Source organism: Protopterus annectens, chromosome 2.part1 (genome assembly GCF_019279795.1).
Source record: "Protopterus annectens isolate FY-2018-M chromosome 2.part1, PAN1.0, whole genome shotgun sequence".
Lineage (NCBI taxonomy): Eukaryota > Metazoa > Chordata > Ceratodontiformes > Protopteridae > Protopterus > Protopterus annectens.
In genome coordinates this window covers 1442024355-1442049552 of record NC_056729.1, presented here as the reverse complement: position 1 = coordinate 1442049552, position 25198 = coordinate 1442024355, and the positions used below count along the sequence as shown (strand labels likewise).

General features: G+C 40.8%; 1 protein-coding gene across 2 annotated transcripts in view; it reads right to left on the bottom strand.

Annotated features, from left to right (window-relative positions):
* GRK4 (G protein-coupled receptor kinase 4) overlaps positions 1-25198 on the bottom strand; it is a 1249698-nt gene that overhangs the window by 786923 nt on the left and 437577 nt on the right. For both annotated transcript variants that reach the window (XM_044062922.1, XM_044062923.1), the window contains exon 5: positions 5432-5532. In XM_044062922.1, coding sequence (XP_043918857.1) covers positions 5432-5532 — 101 coding nt within the window. The remainder of the gene's footprint in view (positions 1-5431; positions 5533-25198) is intronic.

Below are 25198 nucleotides of genomic sequence, written 5' to 3'. Positions count from 1 at the left end.
ATACAGTGATACCCCATCGTCTAGGTATTGAATGGTTTTGTGAATATTTATTCAAGAAAGGGTTATCACAGAGCCTTATTAATACTTATGAACACTTGATGGAATTAGTATCAACTAATAACTATTTTGTTTGAGAAAGAAATATTTTTCCATGTAGAAGGGGTGGTGATGGGATCAGCTTGTGGGGGGTTGTATGCAAACATAGTTATGTTGTAATGGAGAAAAAATATTTATATGGTTCTCCATTTTTCAGATGTTGTCAGATGTATATTTGTTTCTTGTATCACATCTTTATTTATTGAAATGGGTCTGAGGGTATAATTGATTACTTTTTGGACTATATTAATCAAACCACTTCCTTCCTAAACTTCACATACTCTCTTAATAAGGAAGAAATCTCATATTTGGATGTTAAGCTTATTAAGGATACTACTAATAAAGCCTTCTTATCTCAAATATATAGAAAGGAGACATATTCTAACAGTTTTTTGCACTTTGAGAGTGCACACCCATATAAACAAAAGAGGGTGGTTCTCAAAGGACAATTTGTTAGAGCAGCCCAAATGGTGAGTTTGTTTGAAGTTTTTCTAGATGAGTGTGAAGTGCTGAAGAGAATGTTTACTAAAAGAGGTTGCCCAACAGGATTAGTAAATTAAATTATGGTTGAGGATATCAATAAATGTGAAAGACGGCATTTTCTCCCCCTCCTGACAGGACCCCGGTCTACCTTTAGTATGGATGTTAGCATAGCCAATACTACATTATAAAATAATGGATGCCCTAATGAAGGTTTGGGGGTGGGCACTAAGCATTTGCAGTGTGCATTCATTATAACCTTCTATAAAAATTGTCAGATCGCTGACATTTTGTATAAAAATTGGGCTACTCTGTCGAGTGTTAAGGATATAAAGGACTATGTGGGTGGAAAACCAAATATAGTGCATCGGAAAGGTAATAATTTGAAAGGTTTATTAGAATCTAGTGAGAGAGGTCAACAACAGTGGGCGATGAGAAAATGTGGGAGCTCGGTTATTGCCCCTATATGTTAGAAGGAAATTGTGTTAGGATTAATAAAATGGTGGTTAAATTGAATAAAAAATGTTTTTCTTATACAAAGAGAGTGATATATTGCACATTATGCTCAGATTGCCCTTGTTTTTACATAGGCAAAACCAAAAGAAAATTCAAAAATAGGGTGTAGGAACATCTTAGGGGCATTAAAATAAAAAAGAAACAAATGCTTTGGCCAAGCTTTGTATGGAAAGACCTGGCCATTCTTTTAAATTTATTATATTGGATGCCCTTGACCTGGATGCAAGATGGGGGCAGTAGACACTTCTTTTAGAAAAAAAGGAACTGCTATGGCAGTTACATTTAAATGCAGCACAATGGCCATGTCTAAATGATCTTCTCTCCATTTCTTGTCTTTTAAAATTAAAAACGTTTGAGAGATTGATTGTGTGTGTGTGTGTGTGTGTGTGTGTGTGTGTGTGTGTGTGTGTGTGTGTGTGTGTGTATTATATATATATATATATATATATATATATATATATATATATATATATATATATATATATATATACACACACACACACACACACACACACACACACACACACACACATCCCTTTAGTGTAATAGCTTTTTGGGTGGAGGTTTCGTATACATTAGTAGTTTATGTCTATGTATTTCTAAAAATGTGTGTTTTAACATTTTTTAGATTTAACTTATTAATATTGTTTGACCATACATTTAATTTGGTTTAATAGACCTTAGGTAAAGTATTGTGTTTTTGAACATTTAGTAATGTTCCCTTAGGTAAATTATTTTGGATTAGCTACCGTGGTTGTGATAGGTTGAGTTGGGGGGGGGGGGGGTGTTGTTTTTAAAGGATGGTCTTTGTGTGATGGTATTTATCTGATGATGTCTCTGAATTAGCAGAGACGAAAGCGCTTATTATTTTGTGGTCTCATTTTAAAATTTTATAATATTAAAATTCTATCCGTTGGTGGATTAGTGTGTCTCGCCTGCTCATTTTGCTGGACTGCCTGGTTTTGCTCATTTGTTGGTTCGCTTCTAGTACCTTAGCTTTTAAGACAGAGGAAGGGGATATAGTTGGTGGACTATCTCCCAAACACAACAAACGAGAAAGACGAGGGACTGTAGGAGAGAATAAAAAAAGAGTAGGGTAGGAGGTAGGGGGTAATACTCATTGACTATCTCTATCATCCAGCATTAGAATGGGATATTCCATGGCAGAAATGGAGTCTTAGTTTCCTGATGCTCAGCCAGCTGATGCACAACTGTATCAGAAAGGAAGAATTTTGGTTATGGTCCTAACTTATGAAAAGTGTCAAGGATGGCCAGGTTATGGCATTACTAGCCAACACTGAGCATCGTCACTCTGCGATTTAGAGTTGGGAAAAGGAAAGAATTTAAAAAAGACAGATTCGATGATAGAGGATTTTAGAAGAATGATTTATGTTTTGCTGCGAGAGGTGAACAAGAATGAATTAGACAACTAAGGACAGACTGAGGGAACAAACAAGCTATGGGAATGGTTCTGCGATGGATGGACAGGGGTGTGAGGAAGGAGGAAAAAGGGATAAAAGGATGAAAGTCAATGTGGCATCATAGGAATGCTAGACTAGTAATCAAAGCAAAACATAGGGCCTGTAAAGATGGAAAGCAGAAGGTGGTGTGGGCAGAGAAAGTACAATAAAAGAAAGTTAGTTTAAAAAAAAACAAAAAAGAAAAATAAGGACATCAAAAGTAAAAGGAATTAGCAGAAGAGACCAAGAAGTGAAGGAGCTTTTTTATGTATACAGCAGAAAGGAAGGAAGAAGGGACAGGCTAACCATGTTGAGCAAAGATGAAACGGAAATCACAGAACAATGGATATTCAGATACTTTGCTTCAATCTTCAAAAAGTAAATCAGGGAGACACTGTTGTGAGGGAGGCAGGGCAGAATGGGTATAACAGTGAACAACCATCAGGATACAGAGGGAGAAGGTATACAGGAAAATGATTTCCATTATGGATTATAAAATACAAGGACCCAATGGGCTGCAGTCCAGAGTACCCAGGGATCTGGACAGTGTGTTGACATAACCTAATAGAGATCTTCTAAAAATCATTGGATAGTCCAGAGGACTGGATGACTACAAATGTGGTATCCCTATACATGGAGCAGGAGTAAGAAAAAATTCGGAATTACAAGAATGTTAGCTTAACAGTGGCAGAAATCTGGCAACCAAAATGGTTTTATGGCCAGGAGTAGTAGTCAGTCAAACTTGGACCAGTTTTAAGACTGGATTACTGGTGAACTCTTCAGTACAGCAAAGCTTTTGAGTCAATCCCACGCAGGATGTTGGCAGCAAAATTGAAGGGGATGGGAATAAGGAAAGATGTGAGAAACTGGATAGCTGCATGGTTTCATGGTAGAAAACAAAGGGGTGTAGTGAGAAGGATAACGCCATGAATCAGGAATATGACTAGTGGAGTACCCTAGAGGGCTGTCAAGGGTTCAGTACTGTTCATTAAAGGGAGAGAGAACAGGATCCATTCTTTATAGATGACAAAGATGCAGCAGTGGAGAAGGGGGAGAAAGGTCTAGGATAGGATTTGTAATGGCTGAAATAGTAAGCAGGAAGGTGACCTTTGAATTTCAGTGCAAACAAGTGCCAAGTACTGCACCAGGGTTATAGAGGCCAAAGCAACCCTGATGTGAAGTAATAGGTGGGTGTGTGTGAACATGACGAGCAAGGAAAGGATCTGGAGCTACAGCTTAAACCTTGAATAACCACCAAGAGCATAGTGAGATGGCAGTCACAGCACCAAATAGAATGCTGGAATGTATCTTTAGGGAGTCAGATGCTAGAACAAAAAGGTAATGCTTTCACTCTACAGTCCTTAGTCACATCAGATCTCAAATACTATATGCAGTTCTGGAGACTATATAAGGAAAGGGACATCTGAAGGAAAGCTACTGGAAAAATCTGAGGGAAGGAGGAGGAGGAAGGATATGACCAAGAGCTAGAGGAGCTAGAGCGCTTCTCACAAGAAAGCAGAATAAGGGGGATACAATAGTGGTATCAAACTCTCATCGTGAAGACATAAAGGGAGTACAGGATACAAAACAGCACAGACAGTAGATTGTACAAATTAACTACTCTCTGTATTTTCAAAAGTATTTCTTCACAAAGAATTCTGTAGATCTATGCATCCTAGTAATACTCCAATACTCACTAGCCTTATCACCCCCTACAAAAATCTTACAACCCTACGCTCTGCAAATAAATTACTGGTATCCATTCATAAATCCAACAATAAGGCTGGAGACTCACTGTTCTAACAACACCGTGGGGAAAATCTGGAACCTGCTTCCTAGTGAACTCTCAATCTCTTTCCTCAACACTACTTTTCAAAAAGCAACTTAAAGTTTACCTTCATTCTCACTGGCTTTGCCTGTGTACTAACCCAGACTAATAAATCCCCTCCTGCTATGTCCGCTGCTTACTTATCTCACTACTGCTGCACTCTGTCTACCTCTTTCATGAACCTTGGAGAATATGATCTGTAAGCTACTTAAGTCTGTCTTGACTTAGTCTTTCTTGGGCACCTCTACAGAGTAGGAACTTGCATAACAAGCTTTCTACTGTATAATCCTATCCCTACCTTAGAAAGTCTTGCTTCTTTCTTTTTAAGATATGTTAGCTATATGAATACAATGCTGTTATGTAAAATTGCATTTCTGGTCTTAAAATTGTACTCTACTGATGTTGCTACTATCTCTTTAGTGGAGCTCATCTCCCTGGGCCTCTGCTGAAAATGGACATATATCCAGTTGGACTAGCCTGGTCAACAAATGTAAAATAAATAAAATAAAATAAATAAATAAAACAGACAACCACAACAGGTGGTAGATAGGGAATTCACAGAGGCAATTAGGAGGCCATGCAAGAGTTGGAAAAAGACTGAAGGAAAACTAGGGATAAAGGGAAGACAGAATGTTACAATGCACCTAAAAAGGCAAACAATAAAATTGCTATGTTCGACTGCCATCAAGCAAATATTGTGGAAATTTGCCGTAATAGCGTACTCGCCATATATTTTTTTAACAAAAGATTGTATTCCCTCCTTAGTTACTGCTAATTTCAGTCTCTGGGATGCTCCTCCATATCGCACTTCACCATTTCTCTATTCTACCTACTACAACTAGGTTTCATGGTCTTGCTAATCTGCTCTCTCTCACCAAGGTAAAAAAGTAGAGGTTACCTGTTCTTTCCTCCCCTGTTTAACAGTGTTGCATACTTGACTTACACTCATTTGTCTACATTCATGTCACCTAGCATACACCCGCTACACACCTGGTTACCAAATGAGCAAAGTGCGACATCTTCTCAGGAATGTCGAGCGTTTGATACCAACCTAGTGCAGTCTTTGAAGAGGTCTTTGCAGGGTGTCATCTCCAGCTTCTCTGTACATTCTTTTACAGTGTCCTGAGGTACTTCTGGTAAACAGGCTGCAGACTAAGCAGAAAGGAAAAAAAGGACAGTGAAAAAACAAAGAAACACACTTACATACTTGTAATGACATGTCTGTTTTAGGTGTTTTGCACACAGAAATAATCTCTTACAAGTTAATTGTTTTTATCACAAAAGTTAACAATAAAGTATCAATAACTGAAACAAATGAAATTTAGAAATGTACAACTTTTTGTCATTACTTAGCTATAACCAGGATAAGCCCAATAGGCAAAATGAATTGGGAAAAGCCAATAATTACTCAACAATTTAACAAACTGTAGCACTTGGGCAAGTCTTCAGATTCTAAAATACAGCAAAGCTGTTTGGCTTTACTTAAGGAGCCCATTAACAACTCAGTCCAGAATAAAAAGTCTTTCGGCTTTTCCCAGTTAGGGGTTGCCACAGCAGAACTCCCATCCGCTAATGACTGGCAGTGTATTTTTACGGTGCCGAGTTGCCAGCCCGACGCCCAACCTTCAAAGAAGCACGCAACTACCTGCATGTCTTTAATGTCACTTGGCGGGAGAACCTCTTGTTGTGAGGTGACAACGCTAACCGCTGCACCAACGCGGCCTACAACAACTCAGTCCAGAATGATACCTCAATAAAAAGAGTAAATGAGGCATACATTGGCATATGTAAATATAAAGAAATGCAGATAAAAGATGACACAATAATCTTGTCATTTTCAGGGAGTATTGTTGAGTCTGGGCTGCAGTTATTAGGATGTATATTATTTTGTGACAAAAAAGTAGAAATACTCCTGTATGACCACAAGAACAAAAAAAACCGACTGGAGGATGCAGAAGAACAGAGTGAAATCCACAACGATGTTAGCGTAATAAAAACTTTTAATCCACGCTTTCGTAAAATGTACATTCTCTACATCACATTTAAAAACAGTTTTGAAATGCCTCTGCACCAAGAAACACCTCTCCACTTAAACAATTACACAGTTAATCAATAAAATTTCAAAGCTCAGAAAGTTATTTCCTTATACAGACTCTACGGTCTTTCAAAAATCATTTAATATTAACAGCATCATTTATACTAGGTTTTTTTATTTGAATTTAATCTGATTTGCCATAAAGCCTCCTTTTGTTCAAGATTTGTTTTGAAATTGCCACCCCTAAAATCATGACTTCCTTGCTCCAGCAGAGAAAACAATTTTTTTTTAAATGTGATGTAGACAATGTACATAATATTTTGTGACAAGTTTAGTTCACTTTTAGGGATGAGCTAAATTACTATTTACTAGGGTTACCACCTGTTCCTCTTTGGGCAGTTGTGGTCTGCAAAACAACCCCCTAAAAAATGGCAAATGTCCTGAGATTTTAGGAGACAAAAAAAATCTAAGTTTTCTTTAATAGCTGCATAACATTTATTTTGTATCTGAAACACCTAAATGTTATATGAAATAGCATAAGCAACTCAAATACTAAAAGATTAACCTTTTACTTTCACAAAAAAGTAAAGTTCTGTCCTTTGCACTGGTTGTGGGTATGTTTTGCCCTGCAAAATCTCATGTTTCTACAAAAAATGCCCCACTTTGGGTATTTGAAAAGGTGGCAACCCTACTATTTACTCAATATTATACAGCAAGTCTCTCCTATTTCACACAAACGTGCAGACTGCTTGCAACAGTTTGCAAAACACAGCAATAAACAAAATGAACTACTATCGACTGCACTGATAGCATATATGACTCAAGGCACAAGTAATGCTATACTGAACAAACTGCTTCTAACTTTTCCACAGATCAAGTGATATTCCTGCAGAAGTCACTGCTGAGGCATTGTATGAATATCTGTTCTTTTGCAAAAACATTTGTTTATCTTGGAAACTTAACCTGTATGAAATAATTCTAGTTTCAAGTCGAAGGCAGAAATCAGACTGGAAATGTCTCTATAATAAATAACAGACTGGCAAAACATCTAAAGGATGATGTAATGCTCATTGATAAAACAAAGCTGTTAGCAGCAAAAAATGAAATATTTCAAGTTGGCCATGTAACTCAGGCAGTAAAACTGCAAGAGAAACAAAACAAATCATGTGGAAATCTGACGCCGAAATGCATACATTTTAGTTACTAGCCTACAAAATAGGTTACTCATAGCATTTAGAAGAAACTTCTTGTCAGTCAAGTCACCAACTAGGGCACTGCATGTAGAGCAAACAATCCAGCAATATCAGTCACTTCACCAGCATTTCTTGCAAACCAGCAAGACGGCGTATTGGTAGACTCCTTACCATTAATGTGCAAGACCAAGAATTTGTCACATCTACAGTTCATAGTAAGTTACTAGGCTAAAAGCTTAGCCAAGTTCTACCTTTATTTCTACGATCAGCACCTATTTCCCCTGTACAAGAGGGACACAGGTGGAACTCCCAGGGTGAAGTTTTGGTTGCCCATCCAGTCATCCAGATTGTATTTGAAGAGGGACAATGAGGTGCTCTGTTTCTCATGAAGTGGGAGTCTTGTTCCAAAGGTGTGGTAACCTCTGGGAGATAATCTGTCCTTCCAGCAGGTTCCATTAATGTCACATACCAGGTTAAGGTCTTGAGTGAGTAACCTGTGTGCCATTTGACTTGTGGATATACAGCATTTCCAACAAAGCAGAGTCAGAGATTGCCTTATATGCAAGGCAGAGATTGCCTCTTAGTTGTCTGTATGAAACAGAATAAAGTGACAGTGATTTCAGATGATCCACATAGGATGGATGCTGAAGACCTTGAACGCTCCATGTAAGGAACCTTTGTGTTCTCCCCAATTGCTGCAGGTGCTTGGTAAGGTACATACCAAAAGGGGAGTTGTACTCAATTGTTAGCCTGATGAGGGAAGAGTACAGGTAGGTTAGAACTTTTTTACTGGGAGGCAATGCCCTTACTTATGAGATGAGCAATACAGAATGCCCTTATTACCACTGTGGAGACATGGTGGTCAAAGGTAAGGCTGCTGTCAACCTGTGCACCCAGGTCTCACCACTGAGTGCATACGTAAGGTATTGATATTGCTGTGGTAGTTACAGGACACATCACTCTTACCAAAAGGGATAATATGTTTTTTTTTTGCATTGAGATTAAGGTCATGACTTTGACATGACAGTTATGTTTTATTGCTGTGGTAGTTACAGGAAACATCACTCTTACCAAAAGGGCTAATATGTTTTCTTTTGCATTGAGATTAAGGTCATGACTTTGACATGACAGTTATGTTATCAACTTAAATACAGCAAGAATTGCCAACTCAAGCCACAATGATGCTCCTTAGCTATTTGCTATTGAGCACTGTCTGCTGGCATTTTATAAAAATATGACTGCCATCAGCTTCTGAACAAAGGTTCCAAAAAATACTGCCACAGCATGTCTGTCCATCTACAGACTGCAGGATTCAGTAAAAAAGAGCTTTCTCAGAGAGGTAAAGGCAATCACAACTTTCTAAATTTTGTATTTTTCAGTTGCTAGATACTTAGTTGCCCAGCTAAAGATTAAGCAAAAATCACCTTTACAAACACAAAGTTTAAAACCCTTAGTAATATACTATACCTCTGTCACAAAACTCACTTGTATTTGTATTCTTAAGTGTCTAGTATGTTGCCTCCAACACCACATAGTTTGCTCATTTTGTGTCATTAACCATGATAAAACCTCAAGAAACAAGCTACGTTTTTTCTTTACTTGCATTTTTGCTTTTGCTTGTTTCAAAGGGGAATGTAACATTGACAAACCCCAAAAGATTACAGAAAGACAAAAATGGAAGATGGAATATATTTCTGTTCTTGTAACTGAGGTAATAATTTCTAGCAGAGTCAGAACATACATTTACAACAAAAGTCACAACCTGGCTGTAACAAGTCCAAACTGTTGGGGACTCTCAAATGATACTTATTATGAAATTAGTGACACACCAGCCAGTTATGAGTGGGATCTATTGGTATGAATACAAAAACAGTTTTACCACATTTAGGATACTGAATAAAGGATAGCACATGGCTTCACAGCTAAATAACTTTCAGTAAGACAAAAATATTGTGGGGAATTTAAAAGACCCAAATGGAGGAGCTATGAAATCAACAAACTTTATGAAACAAAAGGAAGGCCCAACATACTACAAGAAACATACTCTAAACCTACATTAGTAAAATCTGTACGAGTCACTTTCTTACTAAGATGATACATCTGTAAGAACTAGGTCCAAACTAAAGCAAGAAATGAATGGGTATGCTAAGCAAAATCAAGAACCAAATATGAAGCAACTCCCTGGCGGTGGAAAGAAACCGTATCTGCAATAGTGCGAGACTGAGCAAAAATGTTTACTCAAAAAGAAAAAAGAACGAGTGCTTTTGTCCTTCACCTGGGCTTGCATCACTACCTTTTATGACATCAGCGGCTGACACGAATCCATGTTATTAAAGAAACAGCACTATTTACAATTAAAACTAATACCACTATTACAAAATTAATACTCTTAGCTATTCAAATCAAATATTCATATAATCAACTACTTCTTTCAAATTTAATGTGTGAATAAATGAATAAAAAATTATTGTACAAGTTAAAAATTATACACAGTGACTACCAGTCACACATTCTTTACATGTAAAAACAAAAAAACATAAATAGGGATATTCCCTACTTCATCTATAAAAAAAATATATACCTAATAAAACTACAATATGAGCAACTTAACGTAGTAGTAACAAATGCTTGTCAAAAATGAGAATCATCTTCTTTCGGCTGTTCCCGTTAGGGGTCGCCACAACGGATCAGCCGTTTCCATTTCTTCCTGTCCTCTGCATTATGCTCTTTCACACCAACCGCTTGCATGTCCTCTCTCACCACATCCATAAACCTTATCTTAGGCCTTCCTCTTTTCCTCTTACCTGGCAGCTCCATCCTTAGCATCCTTTTCCCAATATACCCAGCATCCCTCCTCAGCACATGTCCAAACCAACGCAATCTCACCTCTCTTGCTTTGTCTCCAAACTGTCCAACCTGAGCTGACCCTCTAATATACCGATTCCTAATCCTGTCCATCCTAGTCACACCCAGTGCAAATCTTAACATCTTTAACTCTGCCACATCCAGCTGTGACTCCTGCCTTTTCGTCAATGCTACTGTCTCCAACCCATATAACATAGCTGGTCTCACTACCCTCTTGTAGACCCTTCCCTTTCACTCTTACTGGTGCCAGTCTGTCACAAATCACTCCTGACACTCTTCTCCTCCCATTCCACCCTGCCTGTACTCTCTTCCCTCTCTAACACACTCACCATTACTCTGAACTGTTGATCCCAGGTACTTAAACTCATCCACCTTTACCAACTCTACTCCCTGCTTCCTCACCATTCCTCTACCCTCCCTCTCTTTTACACACATATATTCTGTTTTAGCCCTGCTGACCTTCATTCCTCTCCTCTCTAAAGCATATCTCCACCTCTCCAGGGTCTCCTCAGCCTGGTCCCTACTCACTACATATCACAATGTCGTCTGCAAACATCATAGTCCATGGGGTCTCCTGTCTAATCTCATCTGTCAACCTGTCCATCACCACTGCAAATAAGAAAGGGCTCAGAGCTGATCCTTGATGTAATCCACCTCCACCTTAAACGCATCTGTCACTCCCACTGCAGTCCTCACCAATGTCACACTACCCTTGTACATATCCTGTACCACTCTTACATACTTCTCTGCCACTCCTGACTTCCTCATACAATACCACAACTCCTCTCTAGGCACCCTGTCATATGCTTTCTCTAAGTCCACAAAGACACAATGCAACTCCTTCTGACCTTCTCTGTACTTCTCCATCAACACTCTCAGAGCAAATATTGCATCTCTAGTGCTCTTTTCCTGGCAAGAAACCATACTGCTGATCACTAATCATCAACTCCCTTCTTAGCCTAGCTTCCACTACTCTTTCCCATAACTTCAAGTTGTGACTGATCAATTTTATCCCTCTGTAGTTACTGCAGCTCTGCACATCACCCTTATTCTTAAAGATAGGTACCAAAACACTTTCTCCACTCCTCAGGCATCCTCTGACTTTCCAAAATGAGAATAAAATGAGACTTGTTAAAAATGAGAATAAAAATCAAATAGTAATACATACTCCCATAAAAAATCAGTTTAGCAGAATGTAGTTTTAGCACAGGTTTTAATGGCACTGTCATTCAGTGTGGAGGGTCTGTCAATGCCTTGTATTGCCAGGCAAAGATCTCCCCTCAACAGACTAAGAGACAAAATACAGGGACAGGGCCTTAAGTCAGTCTACATAGGACATGTTACTTAGTTAGGTACATACCAAATGGGGCATTGTACTCAATGATAGGTCTGATGAATGCTGAATACAGTGGAACAATGACTTCCTTGGAACTAGATGCCATACCTTTGTTTATAAGTTGCACGACAGAATGATTTCTTCACTCCTGTAGATATACGATAGTCAAAGCCTAGACTACGGTTTGTGTGTCCCCAAGTCCCTGATTACTGGGTCAACTTAGAGGTGTGTTGTTAATATGATAGTTACCAGGGGTGGATGACATCTTGAAGGATACCACTATGCATTTCTTGGCATTAAGTTTTAGTCCATGACTCTGACACCAGTCATTTGTCTGTGTCAGCCCTTCCTGGAGAACATTTGTGTTGGTGGGAGATTCTATGACTGCTCCTAATTTGCAATCATTAGCAAATTTAGTCAGCCAGAGGTCATTGACATCAGCCTTGACTTCAGAGAAGTAAATGCCAGATGGTGGAAACACCCATGCAAATGCTTCCTAACCCCCCCCCCCCCTGTGAACGTTGTCATTCCTTGCCAGCGCCTCAGATACCTGAGCTGCTAATTGAATTTGGGTCACCTGGGCTGTCATTAGGGCTTTATTCCTCTACACAATGGCTCTGGCTGTTTATGAAAATGGTAAGCAGCAGCAGGTCTAAAATTATAAAATTATTCCATTACAGACTACAGCACTGGCTAGTAATAACGGTGAGAAGTCTGCTATTTTACAGCTTGTACCCTGCTGGACAGACAGCTAAGAAACCAGGAGTGTGTACGGTATGACAGCCCTAATGAAGAGAGTTCAGTTGGCAGTTAATGGTGAGAAATTGTGTTGGATGCTTTGGATAAGCTTAAAAAAATGAAAAATGTTATCAGCGTTTCTGTGGAGGTTAATAATACTGGAAAAACTAAGGAGGAGTGATTGTACTGTGGTTAGGTCAGAAACCATGGTGAGCATTGGAGAGAAGACTGCCAACAGTCAAGTCATTTGACATGTGATTGGATGCATTTTTCTATAATTTTAGATATGGGTGACAGGATAGCAATGAATCTGTAACTTGAGAAGTCTGTGCTGTTCTCACCCATATGTAGGGGTATGATGAATTATTTTTTTTCCAGTTAGCAAAGACAATTTTCTTTGATGGAGCAGTTTAAGGTGGAGACACGGTAGGCTACTGCATTGGCGGTCATTCTGATGTACTCATCTGGTAAGCTGTCTGCAACTAAGGCTGCTGCTCTTAGGTCAATTAGAGTTTTCTTTTTAGGGTTGGGACATGTTGAAAGGTGAAAGAGACTGTCTGGTTGTCATCTTTGGTAGGGATCGACTTAAATTTGTAAGGTATAAGAGTACGTGTAAATAATTTATCACCATTAATGTTGTACATTCTCAATGCTCAAATAAATGTTTACCAAAATGCATCAATGCAATATCACTCAATGCACTATCACTACTGAATCACTAGAGATGCACTTTACATTTACTTTGCATTATTAGAAAGTATATTAACCTGTCAAAAATTTCTAATAAATGCTTTTTCAATAATGCACTAAGCATTGTAACATCAGTTTGTGCTATCAAGGCTGAATCAATTCTAATACTGGTTTTTATGTTGTTATTTTGTACCATTGCTGCCTTGGGGCCCAGATCATGGCTGTAAAGGGTCCTTGGACCACTCCACCTACCTAGTAAACAAACTTGACTAGACAAAGAAATAACTCTCCCCCTTTCCATCATGCAACGAGGCTGCTCTGTCTCTTTAGATCTTAAACAAAAATGTCAAAGAAAGTAAAACAGTTAGTAAGAATGGTATACAACAGAACTATCTCCATTGTAAGCAATAATTGTGCCGGATAAGATGAGGTCCATTTATAACAGCATAGGATTCCTTAACAAATCGTATTGGGTAACATCCCTATGGTAACATTCCCTGGATTTCTATGGCTGTAAAAGCCATGAACCTGGAAGTAACATCTATCTTACACTATCTTGGCAAAAGTATTTTTTTAAAACAACTTTACTGAATTTGCTAGAGATGGTCTGCAACTGTCCCCTCTAGGCTTTGCAATGTCAAAACAATAAATTTTCCAGTGTAACAAAATCTAATAGAGACAAACTCATGGGTTGTGCTGCTTAATGCTAGGAGTTTAAACATGAAACTGCACTCCCAGGAAGCACTCCACCTTGGAGGATGCTCTTCACCTTGGAGGATGCTGACATCTGTGCAGTTACCAGGAAATGGTTCAAGGCCATTAAGAGAACCCAAGTCGTGCAAGGCTACAATGCCTTCCACATGTTCAGACCTGAAAATGACCATAAAGAAACCAAAAGTGGAGGTGCATCCATCTTCATTAAAATCAAATACACTGAGACTGGCCAAACAGCATGACTGACTCGAACTACTCCATGTCCAATTAACTATTGGGAAAGTACCATATCTTTTATTTATTTTACATTTGTTGACCAGGATAGTCCGACTGGATACATGTCCATTTTCAGCGGAGGCCTGGGGAGAAAAGCTCCAAAGGAAGTAATACAGAGAAGGAAACTTACATACAACACCCTAAAGTTCATAGATAACAAACAGTCAAGTTAGCACTCATAGTGTAGGTTAGCTGAAATAGGATGCTTTACATCTGGACAGCTTATTATAACACAGTAGCATTGCACTGACTATTATTTACAAAAGCAATTGTTAATATGATACAGGTGTACAAGTGTTACCATGTATTTAATCAGGCCTGACACAGGGACAAAGCCACTGAGTCATGAAGTACTCCCTGAGGTCTGTCTTAAATTTAGAAAGGGTAGTGTTTGTTGTGATGTCCGGGGGTAGTCAGTTCCAAGCTTTGCCTACCGAGTTGGCAAATGTGGAGTTCCCGGCTAAGTTGTTAGCTATAGTGGTTTGCACTACAATTCTATTGGATGATCTAAGTGATCTTTGGTTGGTGTGAGGTTTGAGGATATATCTTAACGCAGGGGTATTATCAGGTTGGTTAAGAACATTGAAAGCTAGAATTGCTAGCTATAGATCCCCCACCACAGACGGCACAGTGATTGCATTGTCACCTCACAGGAAGAAGTTCTCCGGTTCAATTCTCGGTTGGGGTACCTTCTGTGCAGAGTCTGCATGTCCTCCCTGCATCTGTGTGGGTTTCCTCTGGGTGCTCTGGTTTCCTCCCACATTATAAAGACATGCGTTTGGAGCATTTCTCCCCAGGCCTCTGCTGAAAATTGGCTTTGTTCCAAGTCGGACTTTCCCGGTAAACAAATGTTAAATAAATAAGCACACAACCTACCTCGATTTACTGGAATCCCTCACCACAGTCCAGCACCTTAGTCATACGTGATTTCAACTATCCTTGCATAGACTGGGGAACATACAGGAGTAAAAACAGGCATGTCCAGAGGTTCCTGGACTTTTAACACAAATGCTCTGGAACAGATAGTCTGCACCACCACTATGGGCTCTAATGTTCTGGACACAGTGCTCACCAATATGGTGGGGGCAGTCACTGTACTCTCCCCATGCGGGATGCCCTCCCTGGTTAGGTCAGACCACAAATCAGTCTCATTTGAAGTAACTACTGAAATGACACCCTCTCAGGAACAAAAGTTTTAAAAACCTTCACCAAAGCTAACTACAGCATACTAAGAGATGGTATAAAAAGCTTCATACCACCCACAATCGCAGACACCAATGATCCCTATGCATAAGTGTATGCAAATGCCCTGTACAAACACCTGACTGCATAAACCCTGTTTGCAGCTGACCAGATTAAAACCAGGTCTTCCCATACAAATAAGCCACTGTGGTGGACTTCCAAGTATAAACAGAGTATATAACGAGAGGAAGAAACTGTTGTCCAAAAGCAAGAGGGATATCACTCTGCAGATAAAAAGTTCTCTCCTAAGCCTAAACAGGAAAATCAGAAATTTTGCAAGTCTTCTAAAGCAATTTACAAAACTAAAATCGCATCCCTAGCCAAGGATAATCATAAAGCATTCTTTATCTACGTCCGAAGTCTAAAAGGGGATGCCCATTTATGTGCAGAGTTGGTTGTAGATTGGCAATGTCTTCTGGTGTAGTATGACAGATCCTATCTGCTACCTGACAGATTCTGCACAAACTTCACCCCCTTATCCCCACCTACCATACCTCAAAGCATACTTGCCATCAGCCCCCTGCCTAGTCTCTCTAGAGAACAGGATCTCTGCACTCGCCAAGGCCAAAAACAAGGCCTCAGTGGGACCAGATAATATTCCAGGTTAACTAAACAATCTAAAACAAGACCTAGTGGACTCACATGGGGATCTTTTTAATCATAGCTTGAGAACTGGCTGTGTTCCCGCAGAATGGAGAAGAGCAACAGTAATCCCCCTGTACAAAGGGGGGCACATCAACTGACCCTGGGAACTACACACATACAAATCTAACCAGCCTCAGCTGCAAGGTCATGAAAAGAATCATCATGGATCTTAAAAAGTAAGCAAACTCCAAATGCTGGACCCAACCTAGTTTGGCTTTGTTAACTCATTCACTCAGGAGGAGCTCAGAAAAAGCTACCTGCTTAATTCCACCATAGGAAAGTACAGTTGTGTACACTTACCATAAATGTAGATATTCGAGTGTATTCACTGTTGCAGTCATTACATTTGGGTTATCTGCTTGCAGTAGCCCTCAGTTAGCCTGATTAACAAAGTCTTGGGTCCTGCTTCAGTTGCTGTCCCTTCTTCCATGACGCCAGGACATCAGGGGTATAAAACATGCAGCCGACGCCATTACATCAGTTTTTCTTGCCCCAGATGTCAGGTGCCCCCCTAATAGGAAGCAATTAAATCTATAATACAAGGATATACCTCCAAAAAAAAGCAAATACACCAAAAAGCTTTTTGAGCATAGTAAGTGAAAGCAGAGGTATAGCCAAAGGAAGAAAGGGGGCTGGAGAGAGGGTAACCAGGACTACAACAGTGAATACACTCCAACATCTACATTTATGGTAAGTGTACACAACTGTACTATGTTCTTTGTGTTTCACTGTGGCAGTCATTACATTTGGGTAGATTCCCAAAGCTAAGGTTGGGAGGAGGAATTTAGATAGAATTAGGACCAGCTATAAAGCTCTGCAAGACTGCAGTGGCAAAACCAGCTCTGGATTTAGAGAAAATTGGCAAATGATGATGCTTGGTGAAAGTATGTACAGTACTCCAGGTAGCAGCTTCTAGGATGCCCCTTGTAGGGATGCTCCTGAGAAAGGCTGTAGAGGTAGATGCAGCCCTGGTTGAATGGGGTTTGATGCCCTGTGGGATAGGTTTTCCATGGTGCTTATAGCAGAAATGAATGCAGTGGCCTATCTATTTTGAAATGGTTTGCTTTGAAATAGCTTTCCCCTCTTTCCCTGCAGCAAATGCCACCAGCAGTTCAGATTTCCTTTGGGGTTTAGTCCTATCCAAGTAGAATCTAAGTTGTCTGTTCACATCCAAGGAATACAGTATCCATTCCCCTTTGTTCTGTGGGTTAGGAAAGAAGGTAGGCAAATGAATGGACTGATTAAGAGCCACACTGGATACCACCTTGGTCATGAAGGAGGGACTGGTTCTGAGGGACACCCTGTCCACATGAAAGATGATGAAAGGCTCCACTGCCATAAGGGCCTGTAACTCGGATACCCTTCTTGCAGAAGTGATTGCTAAAAGGAAAGCTGTTTTCTAGGAAAGGAATTTTAAATCTGCAGTAGCAGCTGGCTCAAAAGGAGGAAGAGTAAGTTTCTCAAAGACAAAGTTAAAGTGCCAGGCTGGAGTTGGAGCTCTCCTTGGTGGCCTTAAATTTTTGGCCCTTCTGAGGAACAGCTTGAGCAGTGGGTGAGAGAAGAGGGGAAGCTCTGTGCTATAATGAGCTGAAATGGCTGAGGCATGAATTTTGATGGAGGAAAAGGACAAGCCCTTATGAAGTATCTCAGTCAAATATTGTAGAATCTGAGGTAAATTGGGCACTGCTGCACTCATCCCTTGAGATAGGTTCCAGGGACAAAATATTTTCCATTTTGCAGCATAAGAATTTCTAGTACTAGGCCTCTTGCCTCTAAAATGATATCCATCACTGATTTACTGAGGGGTGGTAAAGGAGAGATTAGGTAATTAGCCAGGACGCTAGGTTCAGGGTTTGCAGCTGAGGGTGCAGAATCTGGTTCTCCTCCTGTAACAAAAGGAAAGGAGTCTGAGGCAGGTGCCATGGGGCCAAGCGTGACACACCGAGCAGGATGTGGTACCAGTGTTGGCGTGACCCATCTGGTGCAATTAAAATCATCCTTGGCTTGTCCTGTTTGATCTTTAGTAGTACCTTGTAGAGCAGAGGCAGAGGAGGAAAGGCATAAACTGATAGGTTTTTACAGCTGAAGGATACAGCATCCACTTTACAAATTAGTTTGTGGGGAATCCTTGTGCAAAATATGTCCAGTTGATAGTTCTGGGGGGAGGCAAACAGGTCTGTATCTGGGCTCCCCATTTGCTTGTCAACATGTTGAAAATCCTTGGTTCCAGTTTCCACTTGTGTGGGTCCATGAGGTTTCTGCTTAGTCCATCTGCTAGTGTTTTTAGTTTTCCTGGCAGGAATTGAGCTTGTAGATTCACTTGGTAGCTCAAGACTGTGTTCCACAATGCCATGGCTATTCTGCAGAGGTGGGTCCATGAGGTTTCTGCTTAGTCCATCTGCTAGTGTATTTAGTTTTCCTGGCAGGAATTGAGCTTGTAGATTCACTTGGTAGCTCAAGGCTGTGTTCCACAATGCCATGGCTAGTCTGCAGAGGGGGTAAGAGTGTGTACCCCCCTGCTTGTTTATGTACCACATGACCGTGGTGTTGTCGGTCTTTACCATTAGTTGTCCTGGAAGAATGTGGTCCTTGAAGGCTGTCAGAGCATTCTGTACAGCTAACACTTCTTTTTGATTTATGTGTAGGTGCATTTGACTTGGGTTCCATTTGCTCTGAATGCACTTCCTGAGCCCCCCCCCCCATTCATAGTGTGATGAATCTATTAATGTTTGGGCGGCAGGGGATAGTGTGAATGGTAGTCCCTTATTTTGGTGGCAGGCCTCTGCCCACCAAAGGAACTCTAGGCATAGACAAGGTATGACAGGAATCATAGCTTCTAGAACCTTTGAATGTTGACACCATAGACTTTTGGGATACCATTGCAGTTTCCTCATATGCAGCCTTGCATATGGAATTAGAAGAATGCAGGAGGCCATAAACCCCAAGGCTTGCAGTATTTGCCTTGCAGATAACTGGGTTTTAGTGGCCACTTGTTTGAAGTAGGTTGTCAAATGAGTCAGTTTCGCTGGCGTGAAGAAAGCCATCTGGGAAGTTGTATTCAAGCTTGCTTCCAGGAATACAATTTGTTGACAGGGTACAAGGTGTGATTTCTTTTCATTTATGGTGTACCCCAGACAAGTCAGTACCATTTGAACAAAGGCCAGATGATTCAAAAGTATGTCCTGGCTTTCTGCCTGAATTAGACAATAGTCCAGGTATAGATATATTTGAATATTTCTTTGCCTGCAGAATGCAATGACTGGAGCTAGGCACTTTGTGAATACCCTGGGCACAGTAGATAAGCCAAAGGGCAGTGCAGAAAACTGATAATGCATGTAGCCTGCTTTGAAGCGTAGGTATCTTCTGCAAGACTCCCTGATAGGGATGTGCAGTTATGCTTCTTTTAAGTCTAGTTTTGCCTGCCATGCATCTTTGCCTAGCATAGGAAGCACTGAAGACTCAGCATCTTGAATTTTGGAATCACCAGAAAGGTATTTAGAGGAGAAAGGTCCAGGGTAGGATGGCATGTCTTGCCTTTCCTGGGTACCAGAAAAGGTCTTTAATAGAAACCTTGTCCCTTTTTCCTCTTCTGGTACCAACTGAATAGCCCTCATACTTGAGAGAGAGAGCACTTGATTTTGGATCTCTGCCCACTGATTTGGGGGTAGATCTGGCCATCCGCTTGGTGTTGGTAAGGAGTGGAAGTGAAATATGTATCCTTGGGACACTATATTTAAAACCCATTTGTCCTGGGTAACGAGTTCCCACTTTTTGGCCTGCAGACCAATCTTTCCGCCTAAAGGAGCATTCAGTTGGGAAGTGCTTGGAAGTTTTAAAAGTAAGTCATTGAGACAGTTTTCCATAGGGGGGAGTCTTACTACTCCCTGATTTGGGTGCAGAAACCCCCCACTGCTTAGTCTTGTGTGTCCCCTGGGACTGAAACCTGGGGTTTCTGCTGTGTCTGGGTTTGGCTTGAAAAGACCTGAAAGGGGCTGAAAAGGACCAATTCTTAGAGGGCCAATGCCTACTAAATCTAGGAGGCTGAACTTGTAAGACATTTTTAACAGTTTGCATAGATTTAGCTTTATCTTCCATCTTTTTAAGAACTTCCTCAGCCTTGATGCCAGACAGGCGGTCTTGATTTAAGGGAGCATTCAACAATTTAGCTTTAACATAAGGCAAAGATTGCTCCTTAAGCCAAGCATGCCTTCTGAGCACAGACCTAGTAACAAGCAGCCCTGCAAGAGGCCTCTAATGAATCAAATCCACATTGCAAAGTATGTTTTCCAACCTGTTCAGTAGAATGCATTAAGTCCTGTAGTTCTTTATTTTCCGCACAGTCAGGAATCATCATTTTCTGTTTAAGCTATCCAATAACATGTTGCTAATGCTTTAACATATGAAACTGGCAGTTTAAAGTCCTAATGGCCAAGGTTGCAGAAGTGTAAACCTTCTTACCACATCTAGCCAGCACCCTGGAGTCTCTATCAGAATGGGTAGGATTTTTAGCAGTAGAGGCCTTAATGCCCTTGGGTCCCTGTGAAATGGTCTTTGGATCCGCAATAGGATTTTTAAAGAGGAACTTGTGAATCAGGAACTCAGCAATGCGATTTTTAAAGAGGAACTTGTGTGAGTCAGGAACCCTGTAATATCTGTCAGATTTTCTGGAAGCAAGAGGCAAAGAATCAGGGGCCAAACTAGATTCCGAAAAAGCATTATCAACAATGTCTAGTACAGAAGGAATAGCTGAAGGCCTATACTGAGGCAGGAGTAAGAAATCCTAAGCCTCTTTTTTGAATCAAAAAAATCCTGGCTTTCCCAGTGGAAATGCTCCCTTAGAGTATGTAAGGTTTCACCAAAAGAAAAATCCTCTGGAGGGGAAGCAGAGGGAATAGAGTCTTCTGCATCAGAATCCTCATAAGTAGATAAGGGCAAATCCAGATCATCAGAAGAATCAGAAAAAACAGACTCCTGGTCAGAAGATTCATAAACAACTTCAGTCCTAGGTTTCTTAGAAGGGGGAGGTTGGCTTCCCCTGATTAGAGTTATAAGATCTTCAGTCATTCTTATCATTTGTTTTTTAGGCATAGAGGCCTGTGCATGCAGCCTGGGCGTCAGTTTTTTTGGCATGTTTCGAGATTTAGACCTAAATGAAGGAGACATTGGTTTAATATGAAAGTCTGTAGGCCTGAATACACCCTCAGAAGCTGGTGCCTGCACAGCGGCTCTGGACCTGTCCAAGGTAGAGACATCCACAGGTTCCATAGTTGATGCATCTCGCGGCATACCAGACTCCGAATGGGTCTCAGTAGAAGCCTATGAAGCAGACGTAATGGGTATCAGGGGCTGTGAAAGCACCTCACTGAGTACTGGCGAACTGGCGACTGGCTTAGGAGAAGCATCATCGGCAGTTTTGGACCTCAGTGGCCTGTCTCTGTCTTTATTTTTGCGTGTTTTCGAAATCCTGGTAGTCAGTTGGCTAACCGAAGATATTTCTGGATAATTAAACAGAGAACCAAAATATTTAGAGGCAAAAATATACAGACGATGGATAGTGCGCTGATTAAATAAAGCACAAAACCGACAGCAAGGTATGTCGTGGTCAGGGCCTAGACAAGGAATACAGTATGAATGAAAATCTTTATGAGGTATTTGCTTTCCACAAGTAATGCAATTATTAATTTTTACTGACATCTGTAAGGAGCAAGAAAAAGTTTCCCCAACGGGGTACTTAGCTTTAGTTGAAGACTTTGGTTCTGAAACTCGAAAACAAACATTTCAGGAGTCGGCTGACCGGCACTTGCAAACTGCTTCTGCTTCGGGCACCGCACAGCAAGAAAGACTGATGTAATAGCGTCAGCTGCATGTTTTATTCCCCTGATGATGACTTTACATCATGGAAGAAGGGACAGCAACCGACGCAGGACCACAGACTTTGTTAAATCAGGCTGACTGAGGGCTACTGCAAACAGATAACCCAAATGTAATGACTGCAACCATGAAACACGAAGAACATCAACAGTGCAGCCTGAGCTCATTTTCAGAAAATCCATTTGTAATACCATACAGAAAACAAATGTTCATAACTCTAACTATAAGAGCTAGACTAAAAATGTAAACGCAAAAGTTGTTAAGCAGACACTGACCTTTGCAACAGTGTAAATGCTGATAGTGCATATAGGTTCATTGGTTAGTACTAGGGCTAACTGCCCTTGCGAGCCATTTTAAACCTAGCTAATTATCCCCTGTGAGATTCAAACCCTGTACACCTTGTGTTTGTAAGGCAAACACCTTAACCATTAGGCCTCTCTCCCAACCCAAAATAACTGCCCCTGCCAGGTGTCGAACACAGGACCCTGTACACTACAATCACAGCAATGAACCACTACACCATATGAGCTATACAAGTCATTATTAAATATTTGGGAAGGAATGTTAATATTGTGTATATTTTTTACCTTTTTGGAAAAGCAAAGCACAGTATCGCTGGTTAGATCATACCATAGACTAATCACTGTGGATATCCACATTCCGCACCCACCCCCAATCATGGAAACCACCTTGAAAAACTTTTCAAAAGCAAACTTCACATTACTTAAGACCGAGGTGGAAATATTCACAGCCTCCATGCTTAAGGACAATGCCGTCCAAGCTGCTGAAACCTTTATAAAGGCACTCTATGAGCATCAGCAGGAATGCATGGATCATGCTATCCCAAGTAAAACCAAGACTCACTCCTCCAAGAAAAGGAAACCAGTATGGTGGACCTCCGCCATAAACAAACTATACAACAGGAGGAAACTAGTACAGAAAAGAGTAAAATCCCAAGAAGGAAAGACATCCTTGATCAGTATCAGCAAGAAACTGCGATCCCCTCATTAAACCATCCAAGGCTAGTTTCAAAAGAAAAATTGCCAATGACTCCAAAGATAACCACAAAGTGTTCTTTAGCTATGTCAAGAACCTAAGTGGAAACTCTCAGATCTGCTCTGAGTTAGTGCAGAATGGCACAAAATACACTGAAATGACTGATATTGCCAACATTCTGGCAGACAGGTTTAGTTCAAAGTTCACCCCCCTCTCACCGCCTAAAGGGCCCATAACCATACCAGAAGAATGTAGGGCCCCCATCAATCACAGACACACAGGTTAAAACAGCCCTATCCAAACCCAAAAACACAGATTCAGTGGGACCGGACGGTGTCCCAGGCTGTGTCTTACAAGAGCTCCAAAATTAACTAATCCCTCACCTAAACACACTGTTCAAAACTCAGCCTTTCTACAGGCTATGTACCCACAGAGTGGCGCACAGCAACAGTTATCCCACTCCACAAAGGTGGAGCCACAACAGACCCTGGGAACTATCCCCCCATAAACCTGACTAGCCTGGTCTGGAAGGTTATGGAGTGCATCATCATTGAACTCATTAACAGAGACATTGGGAACCTCCAAACCTTGGACCTTACCCAGTTTGGCTTTGTTAAGGGCAGATCATGCCTCCTAAACCTGGTGGACTTCTTTGAGACAGTTACCAAGACATTAGATGAGGGAAAGGAAGTCCACAGCCTACCTAGACCTCACAAAGGCTTTTGACACCATTCCCCATTCTAGTATTATAGACAAGCTCACCAGCTTGAACATAAGCCCCTATGTCACGAGATGGGTTTCCAACTGGCTCATGGATAGAACCCACATGGTGAGAGTTGCAGGTTCTACATCTGACTCTAAACTGGTTACAAGTGGCATCCCCCAGGGCTCGGTCCTAGGACCCCTCCTGTTCGATATATACTTCTCAGAGGTACAGGCAAGCATAGGAGGACTATAGCTGACCAAGTTCGCAGATGACTGCAAACTAGGGGCCAATAACTGATTCTCCGGCTGATACAGACACCCTCCAGAAGGGTCTCACTGAGATAGATACCTGGTGTCAAAATCATGGCCTCAAGCTAAATTCCAAAAAGTGTACAGTCATCCCCTTTGGAAAAAATAAAGTACCCGTGAACTACCACATAGGTGGTAGTCACCTAAATACAGAAAATGTAATAAGGGATCTGGGGACCCAAGTAGATAGTAATCTCTCCTTTGATAATCATATTGCCACGGTTGTTAGAAAATCCTTCTATGTGGCCCACCTAATCACAAAAGGGTTCACATCTAGAACAAAAGAGGTTATTGTGCCTATCTACTCATCCCTCATTAGACCCATCATAGAATACAACGCCCCATTTGGGATGTACCTTACAAGACACCTGCAACAGCTGGAAAGACCACAAAAGTACCTCACCAAGAGGATTACTGGCCTCAAACAGATGCCCTATGCAGCCCGACTCAAGAAACTCCAGCTGTACTCAAGTTGCATACAGCTTACTCAGAGGTGATCTCTGCCTGACATACAAGGCCATGTCCAACCCAGAATTGATGGACATGCTCCACCTAAAAAAAAAAAAACAAACCCCGGAGAGCCACACGCTCTAGAAATATAAACCTCACCACAACAAAAAATAGGACATGCTGGTGGGATAGAGTCCTGCCCCAGAGACTCCCCATGCTTTGGAACAGGATTCCAATATACATCAGGCAGAGCCCCTCACCAACACTCTTCAAGAGAAACCTTGACGGGTGGATGGGAAACAGAAAATGTACCCCGGGGATCACTGCAGTGGCTCTGCTGGACAGTGGCACAGGGAACTAATGGCTCTGCTAGACAGAGGCACAGGGAACTAATCTAAGGGGGTGGCGAAAGCCAACACATTCTGGCTATGCTTATAAATGCCCTTGGGCAGATAGCCTAGTACTTACCTATGAACCTATAAGTATCTTGGTCAATGTACCATGTAGACCCATACAATTTGTATTTAATTTATTAGTATGAAGGTCAGCTTTAATATGATACCTTAACCATTACTGTGTGATGCTCTTTTATGGAGATATTCACAGAAATATGATTAATATAATATTTCTCATAATTGGTAAATAAACAAAGCATAATATCTCATCACCTGTAACAGACAGAGCCTACATATTTGTGTAAAAGTTGTGCATCTCAATGTCAACTTCAAAATGATGCATCTTTTGTGTGATCAC